General features: G+C 35.3%; 2 protein-coding genes across 3 annotated transcripts in view; one reads left to right on the forward strand and one right to left on the reverse strand.

Moving 5' to 3' along the window:
• LOC306874175 (uncharacterized protein) overlaps positions 1 to 4,011 on the reverse strand; it is a 50,036-nt gene extending 46,025 nt beyond the window's left edge. Inside the window, exon 1 of the mRNA XM_079424010.1 lies at positions 3,873 to 4,011. The gene's annotated coding sequence lies outside the window, so the exon portion shown is untranslated. The remainder of the gene's footprint in view (positions 1 to 3,872) is intronic.
• A 4,193-nt stretch (positions 4,012 to 8,204) lies between these two features.
• Positions 8,205 to 23,479, forward strand: LOC306874177 (phosphatidylinositol-3-phosphate phosphatase MTMR7-like). Of its 2 annotated transcripts, none has more exons than XM_079424013.1 (14): positions 8,205 to 8,472; positions 8,889 to 9,008; positions 9,434 to 9,596; positions 10,196 to 10,353; positions 10,735 to 10,863; positions 11,020 to 11,154; positions 13,107 to 13,239; positions 13,336 to 13,445; positions 13,920 to 14,045; positions 14,175 to 14,224; positions 14,888 to 15,088; positions 17,002 to 17,136; positions 20,747 to 20,901; positions 21,369 to 23,479. In XM_079424013.1, the coding sequence occupies exons 1-14, from the start codon at positions 8,449 to 8,451 to the stop codon at positions 21,431 to 21,433; spliced, it is 1,704 nt and encodes a 567-aa protein (XP_079280139.1). In that variant the 5' UTR covers positions 8,205 to 8,448; the 3' UTR covers positions 21,434 to 23,479. The 2 variants fall into 2 exon arrangements, with proteins under 2 accessions (XP_079280139.1, XP_079280138.1); XM_079424012.1 differs by having other exon boundaries at positions 8,221 to 8,472; positions 20,747 to 20,873; positions 21,369 to 22,931.
• Positions 23,480 to 23,541: the final 62 nt, after the last annotated feature.

Genomic DNA, 23,541 nt, shown 5'->3' on the forward strand with positions numbered 1-23,541 from the left:
GTCCAGATAAACTCATATTAGACGCCAGGAAAACACTGCTGACAAGCACTGAGACAAAACATGAACACAAACAAACCAAAAAAAGTGTCAAGAGCATCAGTGAAGAATTAAGTTGTGGAAAGATATTGCGCTGCCGCTGTATACTTCATACCACATGAACTATATTAACTTGTAAACGTACAACCTTGCTCCCAACGTTATCCAGCATGGAAAAAAATTATAATGCATAACACATTGTGTAGAAAAACTCATTACTTCAATGACACACACAAACCCCAGCCAGCAACCATAACCACAGCTGTAACCACTGACATTGAGGTACATGATATCAGAGCGCTGTGTAAGTTAACTGCCCTTAAATAGACAGTTAGAATGAAGTCCATATTTCTATTTCTGTCTCCAGCACTGTTTTGAGAGATGACAAGCAGACCACTTGTAAGGAGACTAAGGATCATATTGTTTCAAAGAATTCTGTTTAGAACAGTTAGTTTGCCTCTGGGTCTTTTTTAAGCTCAGGTCACAATAACAACACCACATTTGCACGTTTTAACACAAGCTCAGACACAGGAGTCGTGGTTGTGCAATAAATGCTTGACCTGGTCATGTTATCGGGTTAAAGATAAATTTGATATTTGCAGTGTCCCAGTGAACCAACATCAGGATCACTTGGGAAAACAAATCAGCACTCTTAGTAAGTGGACAATACAGAAGTGAGCAAATACTCAAGCAGTGGTTTCACTTGGACCTACAAAAATGCTTTACCTCAATGCATGTGAACTTTGGCTTATCAAACACTACTATAACTACATATACACATATACAGTAGTCAACATTTGAAGTGGATCAAAAAAGTTCATCAAAGTTGTCCTAAGACAAGAACGCATTTTGGTTTTAGTTTTAGGACAACTTTGATGAAAGGTTTTGATTCTAATGTTGACTACAGTATATGAATGCAGGGTGGCAGTATATATGCCAATATATTTACAATATAGCACAATAACTCAATGATAGAAAATGTTAGTACATAAAGTTGCTGAAATTAAAATAACGTTTAAATGCAAATATTTACTCACTATTAAAAAAAACTGTTAGTAAAATTTACATCTGAAACAGAAGCACAAAACGTTCCGTAGGACTGTAACCTAATATTTAAAATGTTAGAAGAGACAAAAACAAACAGAGATTCATATTTAAGTCATTTTGTGCAACTATGTCTGAGAATCTGTTTTCACAGTCAGGACAGCACTTCAAGCCTGGACACACTTGTGATGTGTGTGTGTGTGTGTGTGTGTGTGTGTGGTACACTGAGCCAACATTGTAGATAGCAGGGCTTTAATTTCACTCTTTATCTGTCCAAAGCATTTTAACACTCTCACCCAACACACTCACACACATCCAATAGCTATTCTGTTTTGAAGAGATGTAAATAACTTGATTCATACATGGACAATAGTCCTTTAGGTCCAATCTCAGTTTTTTTAAAAGGTATTTAGTTGCTGTATTCAGGAAATAAATAGCAGCATCCATCTTCACTTAAACATAGAATGGAAACTCCGACACAATCCTGACCACCCATGCACATGTTCCAGCGGTCTGCAGGTCATATGTTTCCCAGGCTCCCTCTATTAGACTAAGAATCTATATAGAAACATCAGCACTCTCAGGGGCCCGTAAACATAGGCATTTAACCTCACCACACACTTCATCGGATAGAGTAACTAATAGTATTTACTCAACCAAAAACAAGCCATTAATAAAATGATTGTTAGGGCCTGTTCACTTACATAGAGACTGAATGCAGGTAGATTTATGACAAATCATCTAGAGTACAGAGATGCCCTTTTTTAATAAACTCATTTGCAGATCGCATATTTTAATAAAGAGGCCATCAATATAACATTCATGATATTTTTAGAGATTAATGTGTTTACTACAAATATATTAACTTTATAATTAAAAACTATTTGCGTGTCCGAGTTGAACGTGCTTCTTGTTTATCCTGCTTGTAGCAAATGAAAATATTATATGGATATGTTGCTTCTCTAATTTTACATGCAAGTACAGCTGAAATCACAGCACAGCTATTGTCATTATCGTATGTGTAGCCTATTTGATTTTATCAGACGACAGCACGATTATAAATCAGGATTTTTGAGCAGATTAACATATTGGAAGGAAGAGCTGGTTATGTAGTCTTTTAATGGGTCGCGTTCAGTCACTATTTCATATTCATCCCGTTGTCTGACAACAGAAACAGTAAAATATATCAATGAAAACAGTTTTATTGAGAATTTAGCTGCATCGAAATACAGTATGTGGCACAGAGAGGCAAACAAATGTAATAATAAATAATAAATGTGCATTTTGCATGTTCAGAAGAAGTGAGCTGCCCTGTCCTGCGAAAATTTAAACAGGTTTGTAAATCAGTCAGTAAATTGCTCAGTGCAAAGAAAAACAAGTAACCTGGTATTTCTATGTTCTTTTTTTTTCATGTGTCTAATAGACATTTAGACAAGTTAAAATGACTAAAATGAAATGTAGGCTTACGCTGGTAACTCATCAGTGGACTTTCCTTGTCAATATAGGCTATATTTTTTCACACTTTTCTCATTCTCGTTAATTCAAGTTTTTATATGAATGAACCTCTGAAGGGAACCGATTGTTTTCAGAAAGGTTTCGATGGCATTTTCATTTTACCTGATGAAGCATAATTTATGAGCTGAACGCTGCTTTGTGTACAGCCATTACCGCGGAAACTGCTGTATTTCTGGCTTTCCAAAAGCATCTCCTACTGGCAGAGAATGAATGTGCATTTTCAATAATCCAGTTTGCAGTTTTTTTTCAGACCAATGCGAAAATCCACCCACATAAACCCGTTTTAAATAATATAATAATTTATACTTCTGACTCATCTCTTTTCTTAAAAACAAAATGGTTTAAAGGTTAAATTGTGAGGTTTATCATTTTATAATTGATTTAGTTTTTTGTTAAAACTATCTCTCAACGGTAAATCAATTGCTATTTTGTGGTCTATAACATGAAAGAATAAAAGTGTCTGCTAAACGAATAAATGTAAATGTAAATGAAAGAATCCCATTATAACATGTACATGAAAAATTTAGAAACATTGGACACAACTATGGTGCACCATTGTGTAGCAGCAAGCATCATGACAAAAAAGGAACCTCAAGGTTGATCTAGGTAAATGTGTGGAAATGTATAGGGCCCAATTCCTATTTTTGCCTGGGGCCCCCAATTCACTAAATCCGCTCCTGCTCAGACCAGTAAAATCAGGTTCCACATGTCAAATATAGAAATAGAAAAATGACACTCCAACACTATCTGTTCCAATTTAAATGAATTCACCATGCATACAATATAATAGACCTTAGTCAGTATGGTGCCATGTTTAATTTTAGACAGGAATGAAAACCAGGCTGTAAGGGACAGAAGTACAGTCCGTTCAATGGAATGTATTGTTGTTTAACAACATACCGATTGTGCAGCTGAAACATCTTTCTGGGAAAGAAAGGCCGACAAAAACTCAATAAGAGTGCGTAGGAATTACAGAAGTTTCACAACTCCATTTTGAGTCTATCCTTCACAGCTTCATTTTCCTCTGTGCTAAATTCAATATGGCATCTCCTGATTAAGATCAATAAGTATAATGAGTCTAATTCTGTTAATAAATATTATGAGAGCAAATAAAATGCTGCTGGAAATTCAGCTTTGCCATCACAGGAATAAATGACATTTTATAACATAATAATAAAGAAAATAGTTATTTCAAATTTTAATATTTCTTTTCACAATTTTGATGTTTTGACGTATTTTAACTCAAATAAATGGTGAGCATAAGAAAATAAACTTACCATAATACTTAAATGCCTTTATTATGAATACTCTTCAAAACCTTTTAGCTTTCCACATCACTGAGAAAGGAGGACCAAGAGAAGAAGACCAAGTGCAAACAACTGTTCTGTTACTTGTCTGCTCTTGTTAAAGCAGAGTGACAGAGAAAAGATACTGTCACAGCAAGCTGTCCATCATGGCCTACAGGCAGCTCTGACTGGAGCCTCAGCTGGAGTATATTCTTAAAACTGCGACCACAGGCACTTTCTCAGTTTAATCTGCAGAGACAACTAAGTAAACCATCTGTAGGATGATTACACTGAAAAGTGTAAACACTGTGGCTTTATCGACCAGTTCGACACAGAAACGTTCAGTAATGGCGTGAGTTTGAGGCAGGTCTGAAAATATATATTTTTCAAATTAAACAAAACTTAGAGAATTGCTTAGTTCAGAGATTAAGAACACTATAAAAGTAATCTATTTAACAACCTCAATTTAAAACTTTTTTCTTCTTAACTTTGTTTTTTCTCTTGTCTTACCTTCTCACCTACATTAGATTTCATATTCATATCACAGTCTGCCGCATTAATGCCGCAGTTCTCTGTTGGGCTGATGAATATTAATCGCGTTGTGTTGATTTCGGCATTGCGATTTGCTGAAATCAAACCGCGGACAGTTGACAGGTGAGCACTAGCCAATGACATTATCGCTTGCATGTTATTCCTGCCAACTGCTGTAGCAAACAACATAGACATAATACATTATTAACTTTGTTACTTGCAGAGGCATCTGCTTGGGCTTAAAGTGTTTGTTTTACACGAATGGCTAAAATTATTTCGATGCACTGTATGCAATTTAAAACAAACCTCTTACAACCCGAATTCCGGAAATGTTGGCACGGTCTGAGGCATGTTTACCATGGTGTAGCATCTCCTCTTCTTTTCAAAACAGTTTGAAGACGTCTGGGCATTGAGGTTATAGGTTTCTGGAGTTTTTGGTGTATGAATTTGGTCCCATTCTTGCCTGATATAGGTTTCCAGCTGCTGTTTGTGGTCATCTTTGACGTATTTTCCGTATAATGATGCGCCAAATGTTCTCTATAGGTGAAAGATCTGGACTGCAGGCAGGCCAATTCAGCACCCAGGCTCTTCTACTACGAAGTCATGCTGTTGTAATAGCTGCAATATGTGGTTTTGCATTGTCCTGCTGAAATACGCAAGGTCTTCCCTGAAATAGTATACTGACAGTGGTTTCTGGAAGTATTCCTGGGCCCATTTAGTAATGTCAATGACAGAATCATGCCGATGAGTGATGCAGTGTCGTCTGAGGGCCCAAAGCCCTCAAAATTTCTTGCTTTTTCAGCCCTTTGTTGCCCCCATGCCAACTTTATTGAGACCTGTAACAGACCTGTAAATTTGAAATGAGCTCATTTAGTGGATAAAAGTGCAACAATTCTCAGTTTAAACATTTGTTATGTTCTCTATGTTCTATTGTGAATAAAATATTGGCTCATGTGATTTGAAAGTCTTTTAGTTGTAATTTTATTCAAATTTAAAAAATGTCCCAACATTTCCAGAATTCGGGTTGTAAATTTTTATTTATTTATTTATTTATATACTTACATACATACATGCATACTTACATGTTTGGGTGACCCTAACACATTAAGCTATTTGCCTTATGCTTGGTCTTCCGTAAATGTGAACAATCTACTATTATAAGTGTACGCTTTTATTGTATATGTCAAAGAAATTTACTTTGAAATTCTTTATGAAGTTAATCCTAAAGTAGAACATTCTTGAAAGCAATAAACATACATAAAATGACACGTTGATATATTAATTGACGAATGAATCCATGAAAAAGATCAAAGTGTTCAAAATGTGTCATAATCTTTAATTCATTTATGTATTTTTGTTTATGTCTCACACATCAGGCATGTTTACCAGACATCCAAAACAATCTTGAAACTCAATAAAAATAAATAAATAAATAAATAAAAATCAACAAAGTAAACAAAAGCAAACATTTAAAACAATCAATCATAATCGACAAATGTAATAAAGAAGGACATACCAGACTGGAGGTCAGTTACATAAACCTATATATGATGTCCCAGTTTTCCAGTGTCGAGTGAAGCTGTTTTATTACGAGTTTCTGTCCCATTATAATAAAGGGTTAAGTAAGGGAATTGAGTGAGAGAAATTTGTCTAGCAAGAGTTCATCTGCACAGTCATAAAAATCAGAAAAGATTTGAACTCAACCAAAATAATTCAGCTTTGATTATAAACGACCAGCATTTCCTCAGACACTGATCAAAGTAAATGGGACTAGACATATTACATAACCTTAACAATAGATCATAAGTACTTAAATTTAGTTTATTTAAGTAGAATATATATGGATCGATGGATGGATGGATGGATGGATAGATAATGTATATAATAAAACATTATTGAATGTGAACGACTGGATGTTGATCATAGTGTTTGTAAAATAATTACATTTTGTAAATGTAAAGTAAAACGTTGCCACATGTGTATATGTGTTAATGATGGGGCAAGTTTCACAAATGTTCACTGCGGTAATTTAGCGCCACCCTCTGGACAAATCTTTACACAAGAAACAACAATATTTATCGTAATCACGTAAACCAAGATTTATCGAGTAGCATCTGCATTTTCAGGAACGCAGTCCAAGGAGCGCATTTCTAGGACCCTAGGTTTTTAGAGACAACGCCACCTACTGAAGGTGGATGACAATCAGAGTGTGAGTATCAAATGTGAAGCAATTTTTATTTGTTTAACATTAAAATCAACTGTAATGCATTTCATTGGAAAGTTAACGTAGCCGAAGTGATCGTGATTTGCAAATAGTCTTGAATGCATAGCCATCATATATTAGCCTCTAATGCTGTAAAATGAATTGTTAGCACATTAATTTAACGAAACTGTTGCATGATAAGCCTGTGTTGACTTATTGGCAGCACAATAAACTGTAGCACGTTCGTTGTGAAAGCTTGTTAATTACTCATTGTTTTTCCATTTTAATTAAGTTAAAATAATCTTAATGTTTTAACTGTCACGTGCTCACAGTCAGCCTGTTTAAAGTTACCCCACAATACATGTTATAAGTAGGCTACGTCTCTTCATTTTGACATGGTTTTATTATGTTGGTTGAGACATATGACATTTTAATAGTCAGACATAACAGAGAGGCCATCATAATAATTGACTGTTAAAATACCACGTGTTAGATTGTGTCATTTACTGTGTACTGTACTTTTGAAGTGCATTACAATATAATGTATTGTGCATGTTTCTGCCCTTTCGAACCCTACTGTATATTATACCTTATGCTATATTTCAATTAACAATTTTGTCAAATATATGTTGAAGATATTGAACATTTATTTTTCTTTTGCCCTTTTTCTATTTCATTTTAAATTGACTTTAAAGTAGACATAACAATAAAAGTAAACAAAGCCCATCTTTTCCTGATAAACAAATTTACATTATCAATCTGTTAATTATCTCAGCAAAGTTTTATATTCATAAGTCAAAATTAATTCAAAAGAAACCATCATATATTACATTTTGTAACACTGATCTTAAAATATACTTTGAAACCCTTTCTAATATGAGATCACCAAATAAGAAGCTTATAAAAACAATACAAATTATAACGCTTTTCAAATGTATGTAACTGCCCTAATGTATGCATAACTTTTTTTTAATCTTATTGTTTAATTTAAATGTTTGTATTCATTTAGTTGTTGTTGAGTGCTTTTGAGATGTACAACATTTCCCTATGTTTGCCTTGTGCTATTGTGTAATGAAGCTGAATTAATAATAATAAAAAAATAATAAAAACTTGAGTTATTATATTATGCTACTTAGACCCAATAATTACTCAACATTTCTAGGAACTTTACTTACAATAAAGAAAGTAGTATTTGGGTGTAATAAAACTTAAAAAAAACTCTAAAACTGTAATGTAGTTAAAACTGAAATACACCCATTATCTATCACCTTGTCCTTAGTCTTCATTCATTTCAAGGGCGATAGTTTATATATTGAGGATGCTTGCGCGTGCGCTGTTGTGAAATAATGCAAGGTAATGCGAAATACAAATCCCACTACAACGAGGGATTGGGTCATAACTATTAAATATTTCTTTGTGACGTTGCTTGGTTACCTTCCTAAAGCGTCCAGTCACGTAAGCCAAACCTTCTTCAAAGTGGGAATCGTTCATTCGCACTCTGGATTAATTTGCACACCTATCAATGTCTGCCATTCAACCAATCAGAGAGAACTATTGGACCAACGTCACACAATATATTTAATATTCATGAGCCAGTCCTTCGCCATAGCAGGATTCGTAGCGTGCGCGCTCGGTGTTGTCCACCGTGTACCAGTCTGCGCTTAGACCAGAGCCATGGCTTGAGCTACATACCTGCGGGCCATCCCATTATCAAATGATGTTCTTTTAACCAACATGCGACGAATCGCTCTGTTCTTCTGACCTGAATAAGACCCGATTCCCCGGTCGGTCCGGATTCATTTCCTGCGCATCGTTTGGACAGGCGTCTCTAGGATGGAGAACATCAGAACACCAAAGGTACTGCTGATGTCCTTTATGTCCGGGTATTTAATAAACGCTCGCAATACAGCGTTCATCCTCTAGATCGCTGTCGTTTTGAATGACATGCTTTTAAAACGTAATATTTGTTTACCGAATGAATTTTCTGTGAAAATAAATGGTTTGACAGAATATGCCCAGTGATAGGCCACAATGCAGCCCCCATCTTCCTTCATCTAGTGCCTAAGACCTAAATAATGGTTCAAACTCAGCAGCACTAAGTTACTGATGCACCATGAGACTCAGCAGATCTTACCATTTAAGATGGGGAAAAAGAGGAGCTTGGTGTTATGATTGCTAAATAATTTACATCCTGTTACAATTGATAACATACAATGTACATCACAAGGTTGGTTTTTTAGAAAAAATAAAGACTGTATGTTGCTTTCTTTCAGGTGGAAAATGTGCGTATGATTGATAGACTGACCCCCAGGAAATCTACGGTGGGAACATTATACCTTTCCTCTACTCACACTATTTTTGTAGAGAACTCGGAGGACCGCAAAGAGACCTGGGTAGGAATTGAAACCCTTTCATGCAGACAATCAAGCTTCTTCCTCCTCTTTTTTTTTTTTTTTTTTTTTGCTAAATCTAAATTAAACACAAAGTCGAGTTATTTGTCTGTTTGTCTGTTTATTATTGACATTACTCCCATTTTGTGACGATACAAGCAGTTGAATTTTTGTTAAATATATTCAATTGTAAAGAGCTGGGTAGGAATATACCACTTAACAGGAGTTATATATATATATATGATATGATTCTTTATCTGTTGATATTATACCATAATTTGAGTTATTCTGTATCTGGTGATATTTCAATCAGCTATAGAACTCACTCATAACTATGTATTATGTGTATCATTATGTCTAAACTAGAAGTTTCTAAAAATATGAATCCACAGTTTCTCAGCCACTAAGGATCTCTCTTGCTTCGCTAGGTTCTGCACAGTTTGGTATACAATGTGGAGAGACTTCCAACAAACTCATCAGGAAGTCCTTTCATTATCCGCTGTAAGAACTTCCATGTTTACCGACTGCTGATCCCACAGGAGAAGGACTGTTTAGATGTGCTGGCTTCCCTCACTCGGCTTTCACGCCCAGGTAAAGTAAAATGAGCAAAAATCACACCATTGTGAATACTAAACATGATGCTTTCAGAGTGTTCTTAAAAAGTCAAATGCAAAATATATGCTTGCTTTCATTCATCTTACTATAATTTATGTGTAAAGTGTTTATAGATAGTTTTTTTCATGATCAGAAAGACAATATCCTTTTAAAAAACTATGATGATAATATAAGAATCTACTTGAAGTACCAAAATCTGTGGTAAAACAGAATGCCACGTGATGAAACTAATTGTACGTGGCTTGTCCATAAAACATGGCCAATACTCATATAGAGACATACACAAGGTTCTAGACAAAGGACCATAAGGGTTACGCACATTACAGATTTACTTGCATATGATATGGCGAAGCATGAATAATGATCCTTATACTTGCATTTTCTTCTGTGAAAAGTGAACCCTGTGCCTTTTTTGCTTAGACAATCCAAGGTCTTATCTGTGGCATCACAATTCATTATAAAAATACACCGTCAGTGAAATTCAAACCATGTCAGAGCACAATTCTATGCAGCTTTGTGAATTTCACCCATAAGAGCTTCACACTCGTTAACTTTTACTAATGTCTTTTTTGCAGAACGCTATGGAGAGCTGTTTTGTTTCTCTTTTAACCCCAACCTGGATAAAGAGTTAAGGGAAAAGGCATGGGGCTTCATCGACCTGAAGGCAGAATTCAGTCGAATGGGAATACCCAGCAACCTCTGGCATGTCACAGCAGCCAATCATGAGTACAGAGTAAGTATTTGATCAAATGTCAGTTCATGCTCAAGGTTTACAGAGATCAGTGTTTGAGTTTATGCCTTCAATTACTCTGTGACAAAGGTAGAAGACTGTACTTTAAGATGTACTTTTGACCTCATGTAGTTCCCAAAATATACGGCTTTCTTTTATGAAACACAAATTGAGAAATATCTCTGTTTTTACAGTAACAGAAAAGTTGCTCCGAGGCAGAGCAAATGATTATATTTGAATGAATTTTCGATTAATCTTGCACATAAAGCATGTGTGAATGTGTCCTGATTGAGTCCTAAGAATGTGTGTTACTAAATAAACAGGACCACTGTTGACCATAAGAATGTAAAACAATAGTTCTAATCCGAATATTTTGATTGGCAGTTGTGTGACACTTACCCGTCAGAGCTGTTTGTGCCAAAGTCAGCCTCCCCTTCTGTCATTGTGGGCAGTGCCAAGTTCCGGAGTCGAGGGCGTCTTCCTGTTCTCTCCTATTTCCACAGAGACACCGGCGTAAGTACAAAAAAAATTATACTCCTTTGAACTTAAGATCAACCCGTTGCAGACTTTTACTTTTTATATCAAGCTTAATATGTTAAGAAAAATCTCTTTATTGTCTTTTCCTCCTCACTTTTCTATTTTTAAATTCTAACACCATTGGTTTTCTAGGCGTCAATCTGTCGGAGCAGTCAGCCGCTTTCTGGTTTCAGTGCACGCTCCTCAGATGATGAGCAGATGCTGCAGGCCATTATGAAGTCAAACCCTGTCAGCGAGTACATGTATGTGGTGGACACAAGGCCGAAGGTGAGAGATCACAAAACAAATAAGTGGAAGGACAGGTTAGACAAGCTGTAGAGATTTAGACGGAGTCATGTGAAAGTTGTCTGATAGAAACCGTGAAACTATTTTGATGAATAGAAAGTTCAAAAGAACAGCAATTATTTGAAAAAACATTATTTGTAGCAATGCAAAATTTGTTTATATATATATATATATATATATATATATATATATATATATATATATATATATATATATATATATATATATATATATATATATATATATATATATATATATATATATATATATATATATATATATATATATTATATATATATATAAAATAAACACACACATCCATACATGCATATGAAAGGATATGAAAAGGTTTTTTTAGGGATGCACGATATTAGATTTTTGCCGATATCCGATATGCCGATATTTTTCATCTCATTTTGACCGATACCGATATATTTCCTTTTGTTTGGAAAAAAACACCAAGTCTTTCCTGTGCAGAAATTATAAGAAAATAATTTTTAATTTTGGTTAGTTTTTAACAAGAACTTATTTATTAGAATTAAATAAAAATAATGAAGGTTTTTTGACAGTACATTGAAGCTTTGAAAATAACTATAAATAAACTATCAATTGCTGCATTCGTTTCCCCAGAAAGATGCAGTGTTAACCCTAACATTTTATTTTAGGATTTAACATTTGTAGATGGTCTAAAACAAAAGAGTTGTAAAAATTCTGAAAATCTTTTAGAGCTCATGATTTGTTTAAAAAATAAAGTATATTACACATTAATGGATAAATCAGTATATATAAAATTATTTAAGTGTTAAGGTTTTTTTTTTCATGTAAGCTATAGCTTCTGACCATTAAATCAAAACATACTCATTATTTTATGACATCAATTACTGCTTTATTTAATCTAAAACACAGTCTAAATGTTGTTTGTGTAGGCTATTTTACTTTTAATTTAATTAGAAGATAGGCCAACAGCTCCCCCTACAGATTAAATCTCCTTACTGAACGGGCGTTAGGACCCGGGGGAGGCTGCCGCTGCTGCACGTGCTGTTACTGTTTACTCTATCACACACAGAACGTGTCATTCTGTACGTAGTCTCAGCCTCAGACGTCACGCCCACACTTATCTGGAAACACTTCAGGAATGTCGAAGTCGTCATCTGACTGGTTGAATTAAACCGGATTTCCGGTAGACGCGAGTGTTGCGTTTATTTTCAGTCCACCAGGAAACAAAGATGCAGTGGCACTAAATCCCCTCACGAAAGAACAAAGCTGTTGTGTTTACAAATGTGACGACAAACGCTTATCAGGGTCAACTAAATGCTGGATTTTCAATATTATGCAAAATATTTAAAGTTCGCAGCATAGAATCTTTAAAATACATCTGAGAGTTTCACACACCAGTTTGTTATTGTGGTGACATTTCCACGCCCCGAAACGTGACGCTAAACGAAACTAACTATGGTTGGTTGTTTGACATGTCAGTCAAACGGCCTCATGGGCGGACCTTGGCCAATGAAACCGGCCATCTATTCCAGACCTTCAGCCGTCAGTCTGAAGGTCTGGCTACTCAAGACTATTCTGTACGTGCTTTCACAGATTAAGTGCAGCGATCTAAAGCAGTGAATCTAATCATCACTCATACAAAACTTTGCTTCAGAATGAGCCACACTGCTGATGTGATCTAATCGCTAGCACACCCTGAGCACATGTGAGTTAATGTATTCCTCTTATCGGCAAGACATATCGGCATAATTTGCCGATATTTACATTTAAAGCCATTATCGGCCAATTCCCATAATATCGTGCATCCCTAGTTTTTTTTTTTTTTTACATGAAGCACACCCCTATCTCATAATGTTGTATTATAATGTTGATATTTTGAAAATAATCAAATCCCAGCAGTGTTGTGACGATGAAACACTGTTTGTAACTATTTCCAGCTAAATGCCATGGCTAATCGTGCTGCAGGGAAGGGCTACGAGAATGAAGACCATTACACTAACACAAAACTACAGTTCATTGGCATAGAAAACATCCATGTCATGAGGAACAGCCAACAGAAGCTTATAGATGGTAAACAGATTAATCCTCATTACGTTTATACCAGCAGATACTTGTCTGGTGTTGACTTGATGTCCATATGGAAAATGAGCCTTTTCTGTCTTGCAGTTGGTGAACTTGCAGCTCCCTCCATGAGTGATTTCCTGTGGGGTCTGGAGAACTCTGGGTGGCTAAAACACATCAAAGCTGTACTAGATTCTGGAGTCTTCATTGCAAAGGCAAGACCTTTTTTTTTTTTTTTTTTTTTTAATGTTTTAATATGATTTTTGAAAGGCCATGCTCTGTTATCACAAGTGATTAGAAAAGGCAAAGTAAAATCATGGAAATTACATATCTAATAAAACATGGCATTATCTCATGTTGGAAACATGTCCAAAAACATCAGAGTAAAAAACCTAAGTACAAATGCAGAGTTCAGATGCGAAAGCCTGTAAGTGTCATTTGAAATTCTTTTAAAATGAACATTTTTATCAGGCTCCTATATGTGTAGGTTCAGTAATTTCACTTTAATGGCAATGGATAGGTTCTTTTAAAGTAAAATAACTGAACATAAACATAGAAGCCTTCGGAAAAAAATACAGATTTTAGAAGAAAATATCAGATGGAACTTAGAGGCTTTTGCATCTGAACTCTTCAAATACAATATGGTGAATATGAGATGATCACACGTGTATTCGTACACATGTTGTCAGGCAGTAGCGGAAGATGGAGTGAGTGTTTTGGTGCACTGTTCAGACGGGTGGGACAGAACAGCTCAGGCCTGTTCGGTGGCTAGTGTGCTACTGGATCCATACTACAGAACTATCAAAGGACTGATGGTAATAATAACTTCACTGATGACTGATCCATTTTGCTTTGATTTTTAAATCAGCGCTAGTCCAACATCGTCTAAGACTAAATATGTAACACGTTTTTTCTATTTTGAACACAAGTCTTGTTTCTTGTAGGTTCTGATTGAGAAGGACTGGGTATCATGTGGACACAAGTTTTCCCACAGGTTTGTGTTTTTCATTTCAATTTCAAGTTTCTGGCCTCACATGTTGGACACCACGTACAACTTGCAGTTAATTTTAATTCGTTGAATTGCATAATTGAATTAAAGCTTTCTGTGAATCTCCTCTACTGTGTAGGTTGTGCATGGATAACATGCGAATGAAAAAAGTCTCATTCCTGAATCCATAGCAAATACTGTGTCTAAACCATCAGTCATGCAGTATACAATGTTAGACTCTGCGTCTCTAAGCTTTAGGTGAATCTCTATGCTCCAATCGTGAAATGCTACATAGTCAGTTTCTCCAAATATGAACATTTTCTTATATGGAACAGAAAAGGAGAAATTTTCAAGAATGCTCAAGCTGCTTTTTCCCATATAGCAAAAGCTTACAGTGACTATAACATATTCAAAGTCTTCTAAAGCCAAACAATAACTTTGTGTAAAGTTTAAGTTTTTAGACATTCATGAAAAGTAATTAACATATGTGCACATTCAAACTTGGCACATCAGTGACAGCAAACACCACTGGTTCTTGCTTGTTTTGTAATGTGAGGCACTAAGTTGGAATATCCAAAAGTGCCAGTGAAATCTGAGAAAAGAAAGGTTGGATGGTGGACTATACCATTACTATTTACAAATACATTTATTATATAAAATCTTCTACAGGTACGCTCACCTTGATGGTGACCCTAAGGAGGTTTCTCCAGTCATGGACCAGTTCCTGGAGTGTGTGTGGCAGTTGATGCAGCAGTTCCCCTGTGCATTTGAGTTCAATGAGCGATTCCTCATACAGCTACACACACATATCTACTCCTGCCAGTATGGGAACTTCATCGGCATTTGTCAGAAAGAGAGGAGAGACTTGAGGTAACAAAAAAAATACACACACACACACAAAAACATTTAGCTAATTTTAGGAATAGAGATTGTAGCAAGAGAAGAGGGGGAAGAGGATCAGCAAAATTTGCCAGGCTTCTACTTGCACCAGCTGCTTTTGCACCTGCAGCTCAATATGTCAGAGCATGTAGGATAACTTGGTTCTGATTTTGACGTAAATCAACTACTTTTTGAACTGAAATGGTTTCAGATGTACTAGTATAGATGGATCACAGTCTGTTTACTGGCATATTGTCCACAAAAAAGATCCAGCTAGAAAACAAAATCATGTTTTAAGTTGATATTATGAGAGCTCCTAAAGCACCAAACCAACTGTGGTGTCACTTGTGTCTCGACTAAAAATTGCGCTTGAACACATCAAACACTACAACCACCTAGTTCGTAGGTTCAGTGTCTGCTTGAGAAGAAATAACTGTCCATACCATCAGGTGGCAGTAGTCCATATTTGTCATTCAAAAACAGAATACACACAAAAATACAAAGCTGTGTTAAAAATCACATTTAGCCTACTATAGAGGGTATGCATGTGACGTCACCGTGCCTGCGACTCCGCCCACTGAGTGGCAGCATTGGTTTCAGCGTGAATGCTACGAAAGGACACACAAAACACATCTAAAATGAGAGAGAGCTTTGCGATTGACCGTACGAATAGATTTGACAAGAAATCTGAGGAATATTTTTACAGACTGCCGAAAGCTACAGAAGAGAGAAGCAAATGATTCTTTGCAGTTCACAGAAACAGACGGACTCCAGGCAGTGAAACACAGATTTGCTGTTATTTTATGTCAATGTTGATTTTTTTTTTTTTGCAGTAAAATCATACTCTATATATTGTATTGTTATATCTTGTATTGACAGCTCATCAATTAAATATTTACCATTTTATATTCTGCATAACTGGATGTTTTTAAATAAACTGACAAAAACTATATGTTTTTGGGCTGGACGATATAAAAACAACATTGATGTAAGTGATCACCCGGATTTACACCAACCTGTTGTGTATTTACATGAAGCGTTCACAGGCAAATTTCACTTTTTTTTTTTTTTTCTTTTTTTTTATGCCCAAAAAACCTAAAGTCTCAATTATCAAGCCTTTTTGATTTTCTGAGCAGTATGATGTCATATTGCTCAGGCCCCGCCCACGACCGCTGACGGACAGTCTCAAATTAGCATATTTCTGCCCTCAGCCAGGTTTACGCTGCCTGGCATTTTCTCTGTGCTCAAGCAGCTGTAGCAACAACGTCTCGTAAGCAATGCAGGTTTTTTTATGTTGTCATTTTCATGTGATCTACCAGTATCAGTCGCATGACTCTCTTCACAACTCCACTCCTGTGGCCTCATGGGTTAGTAATGTTCATCAGAGATGTAGGGAAAGTCTTGCTCAACTTTTTTTGGCTTGTTTTCATCACTTTTTTCTTCTCTTACATTGGTTCTCTAAGCTGAACAGCCAATCAGAGTGATCTCTTACACAGATGAAAGTCTGGCTAGTGCCAGCAGTGTGAAAAACAGGATGATCAATGGCTTGGTGTGGAAGAAGAACTAGTATGTGCCGGAGAAATAGCATTAATAAAAACAAAACCAAAAATATAGTTCGGTTCATCCCTTCAAATGCTTTAGATGTTGTTTTTTTTTTTTTTTTTTTTTTCCCTGTCAAGTGTGCATTCTGACCAGACCAACCTGCAAAGTGGACCAGATAAACATGCCAATAGTAAACCTACCTACTTCAAAAAACTGTTCTCATCTCAATTTGTTTGTTGTATGGAATCTAGTTCCTAACAAAAGGAAATGTAACTTCTTGTTGTAATTGTTGGGCCATCTTGGTTTCGTTACCTTTATGTGCTACTTTACTCATTCAATCTCCCTCTTTGTGAACTATGCAGGTTACAAGAGCGAACACATTCTTTGTGGCCGCATCTGTGGGAGAACAGGGCTGAATACACAAACCCTCTATACAGGACAGACCACAGCCAGACACAGGGTGTTCTGAAACCTCTCACCACTGCCTACTGCTTCAAGTAAGTCAACCGAACTGAATTGTCTCTATACAATCATTACACTTTCTTTCACATTCCTGTTGTATAATAGCCATGCTTCTTTCGTAAAACAAAGTGTACTGACTGTAAGAATAAGAAAGTGAAGTGAAGTTATGGACACAAAATAGCTTGCAGTGACACCTTTGTGCATGTTTGTTTTAAGCCACTGTAGCAACATAAAGAGATGTTGATTTATTTAATTTAGAATTAAACAAGGAATAAACACTTGGTAATTTCCACCAAGGCACTTTAGTGGACTTGTGACAAAGCTTGTTACCTTACAAGAGCAGTTGTTTGACTTAATCACTAGTGTTTTAATGATTTAATTTAGGCTTATCCAATCTCAAAGATGCCTGTATTCTTCAAAAAGTTCAACAAATAACTGTTGATATGAAAAAGAAGCATTACCTTTGGGATAGGGCTGGCTCGATACCACTTTTTCAGAACCGATACCGATCTGATACCAAAACTTCTGAGTATCTGCCGATATCGATCCGATACCAGCGCAGTTTTTTTTAAATCGGTGTAAAATTTCTATACCTCAGTGTGTTGACCTGCTCATCACTCTTTTGTGTTTAACACACAATCTACTAAATATAGACTACTATAAAGAAAAACAACAAATGAATATGTAATTATAATCTATGACAAAAATACTTTTATAAACTAGGTTAGTGGATAATTCAGTAGCAAAAGTTACTCTAGAAAAATCATGAGTGCACAATTTTATAAAATCTAAAATTAGTGTTTTTTTTTTTTTTATTAAGGAACAAAGAAAAGTGAATAAGTGTAGGAATAAATCTGGTAAAAATTATATTGCTCTTTGTATTGTTGTAAAATACATTCATGGAAAACAAGTAATACTGTAAAGTTAAAAGACATTTCTTTTAAACGTACTGCAGAGTAATGAGGCAGCACCATATGACAGTTGAGACGAACAAGAAAGGCTATTAATAATCTTTCATTGCGCAAAAATATTATAATACAAAAGGCTCCAATACAGAGCGGCATAAAGCACTTTTGCGCATCCTGTGCGCAGATCAAATATAATGGGAACAGTGGAGAGAGTTTTATCGTCTTGACTCTAGTAACCAAGTACACCAGAGTGCAATCTTTATTGGTGTAGACCTGAGCATGCACATTCCTTTTGTGTATGATTTTGTAATTGATTTGGCCATATTACAGAAATCTTACGTGCTAACTAGTATCATAAGCCTATCTTAATTATCTGATTAGTAACCATGGTAATTTTAGTAAGATGAAGTCATTGTTTACAAATAAACTCTTGATGACAGCACCTCCTGGTTCTTCAGGCTGAACTTTATACGCAAATGACGATAATTTAGAATAATTTAGAATATTTTAGAAATGGACAAACATGAACATAAGCGGCTGATTTTCCGTTTTAAAGCACAACTTTTTTGTTGTTGTTGTTTTAAAGAGATGAGTTATAGCCTAAGTTGCTCAATGCGTGACAAACTTGTAGGTTATAAAGTGCTAATAAAATGTTTTCATGGCAAGCTCAATGTGTCCTTGTTTATATCTTAATAAAACATTTGAGCCTATATTGAATCATATTAAAGTATAAATAAAAATGTTACAGAGAAAATATATGAACATTTATTGCTTAAATGCACACTAAAACGCATTAATAATATTTGATTCGATTTGATTGGTCAGATTTAATAACAGCTGTTTTAGTAAACAAAAACATTTAAAATAGGCCTATATGCAAAATAATAATAAAATATTGTTAATATTAAGGTTTTCATTCCCATTATCCACACATAAAACCCCAGTTCACGCTGATGGGCTATTTGGTATTATTGTCTTATTTGTCACCGCAGTTGTTCTTTAAAATAAAACCATTTGCGGGTTTGTCCTATGTTTTACTGAACTACAGTGAATGACCATCATTTCCTAAGTTTGTGCTTCTCCACCGATCATAAAATAATGAATATGGGCAAAGAATAATATACAAATAGGCCTATACAAAATAGCCAATATACAAAATAGCAAAAAACACAATATATAACAGACAATTATGTATGTACAGTTAATTAGTGAGTCACTCATATAACACAGCTCTGTTCTGTATGAAGTACTCGGAGATGCCGCCACCAAGCGTTTAACAGGAACTTAATCTTAATTCGTCATAAATAATAAAAAACCCCACACATTTGCTAATTCATTCTAACTGAAATCGCTGTTGTTAGCACTTAATATTTCTGTAGTGCAGCCAAACAGCGTAGATCATTCATAAAAACGTATATAAAAGAATGCTCATGCGCAAACGTCTACACCAATAAGCTCTGCTGTATTAAACCAATTAAATTGGGGGTGGGCGAAGCGACCCCACCCTAATGTGTCACCCCGCCCCATCGTCCAGGGTGAATCAATGACTCCGTTTTACTTGTTAAAATCAGCTCAGAAAAATGTTATTAAACCATTTGTGACCCTGGACCACAAAACCAGTCATAAGTGTCAATTTTTCTAAATTGAGTATTATACACCATCTGAAAGCTGAATAAATAATCTTTCCATTGATGTATGGTTTGCTAGAATAGGACAATATTTGGCCGTCTGAATATCTGGAGTCTGAAATCTAAATACTGAGAAAATCGCCTTTTAAAGTTGTCCAAATGAACTTCTTAGCAATGCATATTACTAATCAAAAATGAAGTTTTAATATTTACGGTATGAAATTTACAAAATATCTTCATGGAACATTCTTACATTTTTTGGCATAAAAGAAAAATGGATAATTTTGACCCATACAATGTATTTTTGGCTATAGCTACAAATATACCCCAGCGTCTTAAGACTGGTTTTGTGGTCCAGGGTCACATTTTATTACACTTAACTTTGGTGAAAAAGACTTACGACTAAACTTCTACATGGCAGATTTGAATACATTGTTAAAAAAAAATCTTAGAATTTTTGTATTTTTCTAGTATAAATATCTAAACATTTTTGAATCCACATGCATTTACTTGAAGCAACATGATTTAAGCTATTAACTTATAAAAAATGCATCAATGTTGTTAGTAAGTTTTTAAGACAAAACTTAAGCAAGACAAAATATCTACCCTTTGGAAAGAAAAATAGACAAAACAAGATTATTTTACCTGCCCCACTGGCACTAATTTTTACATTTAACACAATGTGAATTGATAATATAAAAATAAAAGCTAATTTAAAATATTAAGAAATAGTACCATGGAATTAGTATTATTATTACTAATAGTAATAATAGTAAATAATACTAAAATAAAATGGCAACACAGGGAGAACATGCAGTCTAGATCAAGAGAATAGATAGAAAAAGCCTACCATAATGATTACTGCAGTTTTCTTTGTTCATTCATCCAAATTACATTGGCTGAAAAATCAATTAATATGCTTAGTCAATAAAACAGCACATTGTGCACCACGGCATAAACATTTTCTAATGATGTAATGACCAAGACTAAGCCCCCCCCCGAATTCTTTTATTGCTGTCTTAAATGCATTTTTTTGCAAAGTAAATAAAATTAGTTTGTCGGGTAACTTTTGATAAATGAGGATTTATCAACTGAAAATTATGTTCTAGGTTTTGGAAGGGGATGTACGGCCGTGCAGAGAAAAGTGTGGCCTCACACCAATCTCCAGCCGATTGCCTGAACTCGGTGAGGGAGGAGTCACAGCAATTGGAGGAGGAGCTTAGCACCCACCAGGAGGTACCACGGGAGGCGGACGCTGGACAAGGCATACACACGCATGCATAAATATCACATATGTATTATCAAGCATTTTAAAATACAGGATGGGTGTACAATTCATTCCCACACTACAAGTTTACCATGTAGTATACTTGTTCCATTTTAATAGGGTGACCATACGTCCTCTTTTTACTGGACATGTGGTTGTCAGGATTTCTAAATTGCCTAAAAAGTCTGGGTAAAAGTAGTTTGACTAATAGTGTGCAGATATTGTACATAATTGACCAATCGAGGCTTGAGAGAAGGATCTACAGAGAAAAGTCAAAGCAATGCAAATACGTGTAAATATCATTTTTGAGGACTGTAGAGAGACTGTCAATAGGAAAACAAAGCCAAAACCTGTACATATGGACTCCCTTATTTCAAACACTATCCCAATAGAATTGAATTTGTTCATTTTTGCTGCACCAATGTAAAACTCGCCAACCTTGTCCTCTTGAAATGCATTTACAGAGACTTGCCCAACTGAAGGAAAGGAAGACTTCAGGGGAGAGGAAGAAGACCAACAAGTTGTCTGAACCCGTCCGCCGTCCAATTCCAACCGATAGCGAACTCAGCAGCCCTCTAGACTACTTCACTGCCCCAAGAAGTGAGAAACACACTCCTTCCTTCACACTGCCGCTACAGTTAGCAGCCCCACCCAAGAACGGTGACCCTGATGACCTTTCAACCTGCAGTGATTTTGAGTCCGGTGTGGCTGACCTCAGCAGCTACTCCTCTAGTGGTGGAGACGACGCTAAGGACCCCGATTCCAACGAGGTGGTCAAAGCATACGCCTGAATTTAAACAGAACTGGTGACAATGAGGGATAAAAGCACAGTAACGGGTACCAAACTAGGAACTGCTGTTTTTTTAATGTTATTTTAATTTTTTAATTTTATTTATATTTAAGTATGTGAACAAGCACACACATCCTAGATGGTCTGGCAATAAGACCTTATTCCATTTATAGTAAATTCTTATTTCTTGTATTGTATTTTAGGTTTTGGTTCAACTGTATTTCACTGTCTGATCCTTTATCAGTCAGTCATTTGTTGTCTTGACATCTTCCATAGCTGTGTTCAGAGCAGCATATTACCATACTACTCACACTAACACACAGAACATATCAGACACCTAGAATTATGGAAGCTTGTTTCAGCCATGGGATGAAAAAAAAAAAAAAGTTAATTGCGACCTTCTTTCTCACAATTAAGACTTTTTGTCTCACAATAGTTTATCTTTCTTTCTTACTTAAAAGTTTACATCTCACAAATCATTTTTTGTTTCCACCATGGGTTTTATCTAACAATTCTGAATTTTTTTTTATCACAATTGGAAGTTTTTATATCATAATTCTGATTTATATCTGACACAATTACGAAAAAAGTCTGAATTGATGATTTTTTTTTTTTTTTTTTCTTAAATCTCATAGTGAAAACAAGCTTCCGTACTAAATTTACACACTGCTTGAAATGCTGTGTACCACAAAGCAATACATAAAATGGAAGAAATATTTTTTTATCAGCCTTTTTTATTTGCATTTTAAATATTTGGGTTGGGAAATGAAATGCAATGCAACAGTTTTATTTGACCGTATAGCACTGCATACTGAATTATCATTTCACGTTACTTAAAAACAGTGGGCAGCATAGCGTATGCTAGAATTTAATTCTGATCATCATAGCCTATATCTTCATGGAAACTGGACTGTGCCTATTATGACCATCAGATCCCCACCTGTTTAGAAAATCTTAAATTGAAATTAATGAAAATTAGCTGGACATGTGAAAACAAGAACCATAGGCTATGGAACCAAGAGCTGTATGGCACCCACACTACATTTACTTATTTCCCATTTCTGTAACTGTAGGCATACTCTGACATATAGACAATCAATCCCTCACACATCTATGTGATTACCATCCCAGCTACAACAGTAGATTTTAAACAATTTGTCTGAAACTTATGAATATCTTCATTTCCAAGGCAAATGCTCTCAATAAAGTGTTTGTCAAACCGCAAACAAAATTACAGCATGTCTGGAGCCAGTTTTTACAATTTTTGATGAACATAATTTTTAAATGTGAAGCTGTTTTAAATTTAACTGCAATATGATTTTTTTTCCAAACAGGTTTCCTAAACGCGTCTACCCCTTCTTGCATTGTTGGACCAACAAGTCAAACTCTTCCCTGCAGTGCTTTTTGAAAGGAGCATTTATGAGTTTACACTCTTTGTAAAGACAACTTGTGAATGGCTTGCATATAGTTTTCTTTGCACATTTTACTGTTTTAGCAGAAACCGAGCCCTTGTGGATGCACTCAAAAAATTCTGTCTGATACTGGTAAGCCAATAATTATTTAGATTTTATAGCTGACAACTGATAAATGCCCAAATTTAAAATGGATTCATATTTTGTCAAAATATATTAAAAATAAACACTAAAATAATTAATTTTAACCCTCATGTTGTGTCCCGGTCATTTTGACACACATAGGATTTTCCTTTTTTTGGAAAATGTTATTGTATTGAATTGGACTAAAACTTAAAACTGACTTTGCTCACACAGGGCATAAAAGCTTCCCAGAAAAATTTATAATTTTTGCACTTTTTCCTTTCTTTCCCCACACCTTGTTACACTTGTGGT

Source organism: Barbus barbus, assembly GCF_936440315.1.
Source record: "Barbus barbus genome assembly, chromosome: 8".
NCBI classification, from domain to species: Eukaryota; Metazoa; Chordata; class Actinopteri; order Cypriniformes; family Cyprinidae; genus Barbus; species Barbus barbus.

What these genes read in the sequence shown, in the direction of transcription:
- LOC306874177 (XM_079424012.1), top strand. Translation starts at nt 8,449, where the DNA reads ATGGAGAACATCAGAACACCAAAG. An exon ending in CTGGAGTCTTCATTGCAAAG is followed by an intron (nt 13,446 to 13,919) that starts GCAAGACCTTTT and finishes ACATGTTGTCAG; the next exon opens with GCAGTAGCGGAAGATGGAGT. An exon ending in AAAGAGAGGAGAGACTTGAG is followed by an intron (nt 15,089 to 17,001) that starts GTAACAAAAAAA and finishes TGAACTATGCAG; the next exon opens with GTTACAAGAGCGAACACATT.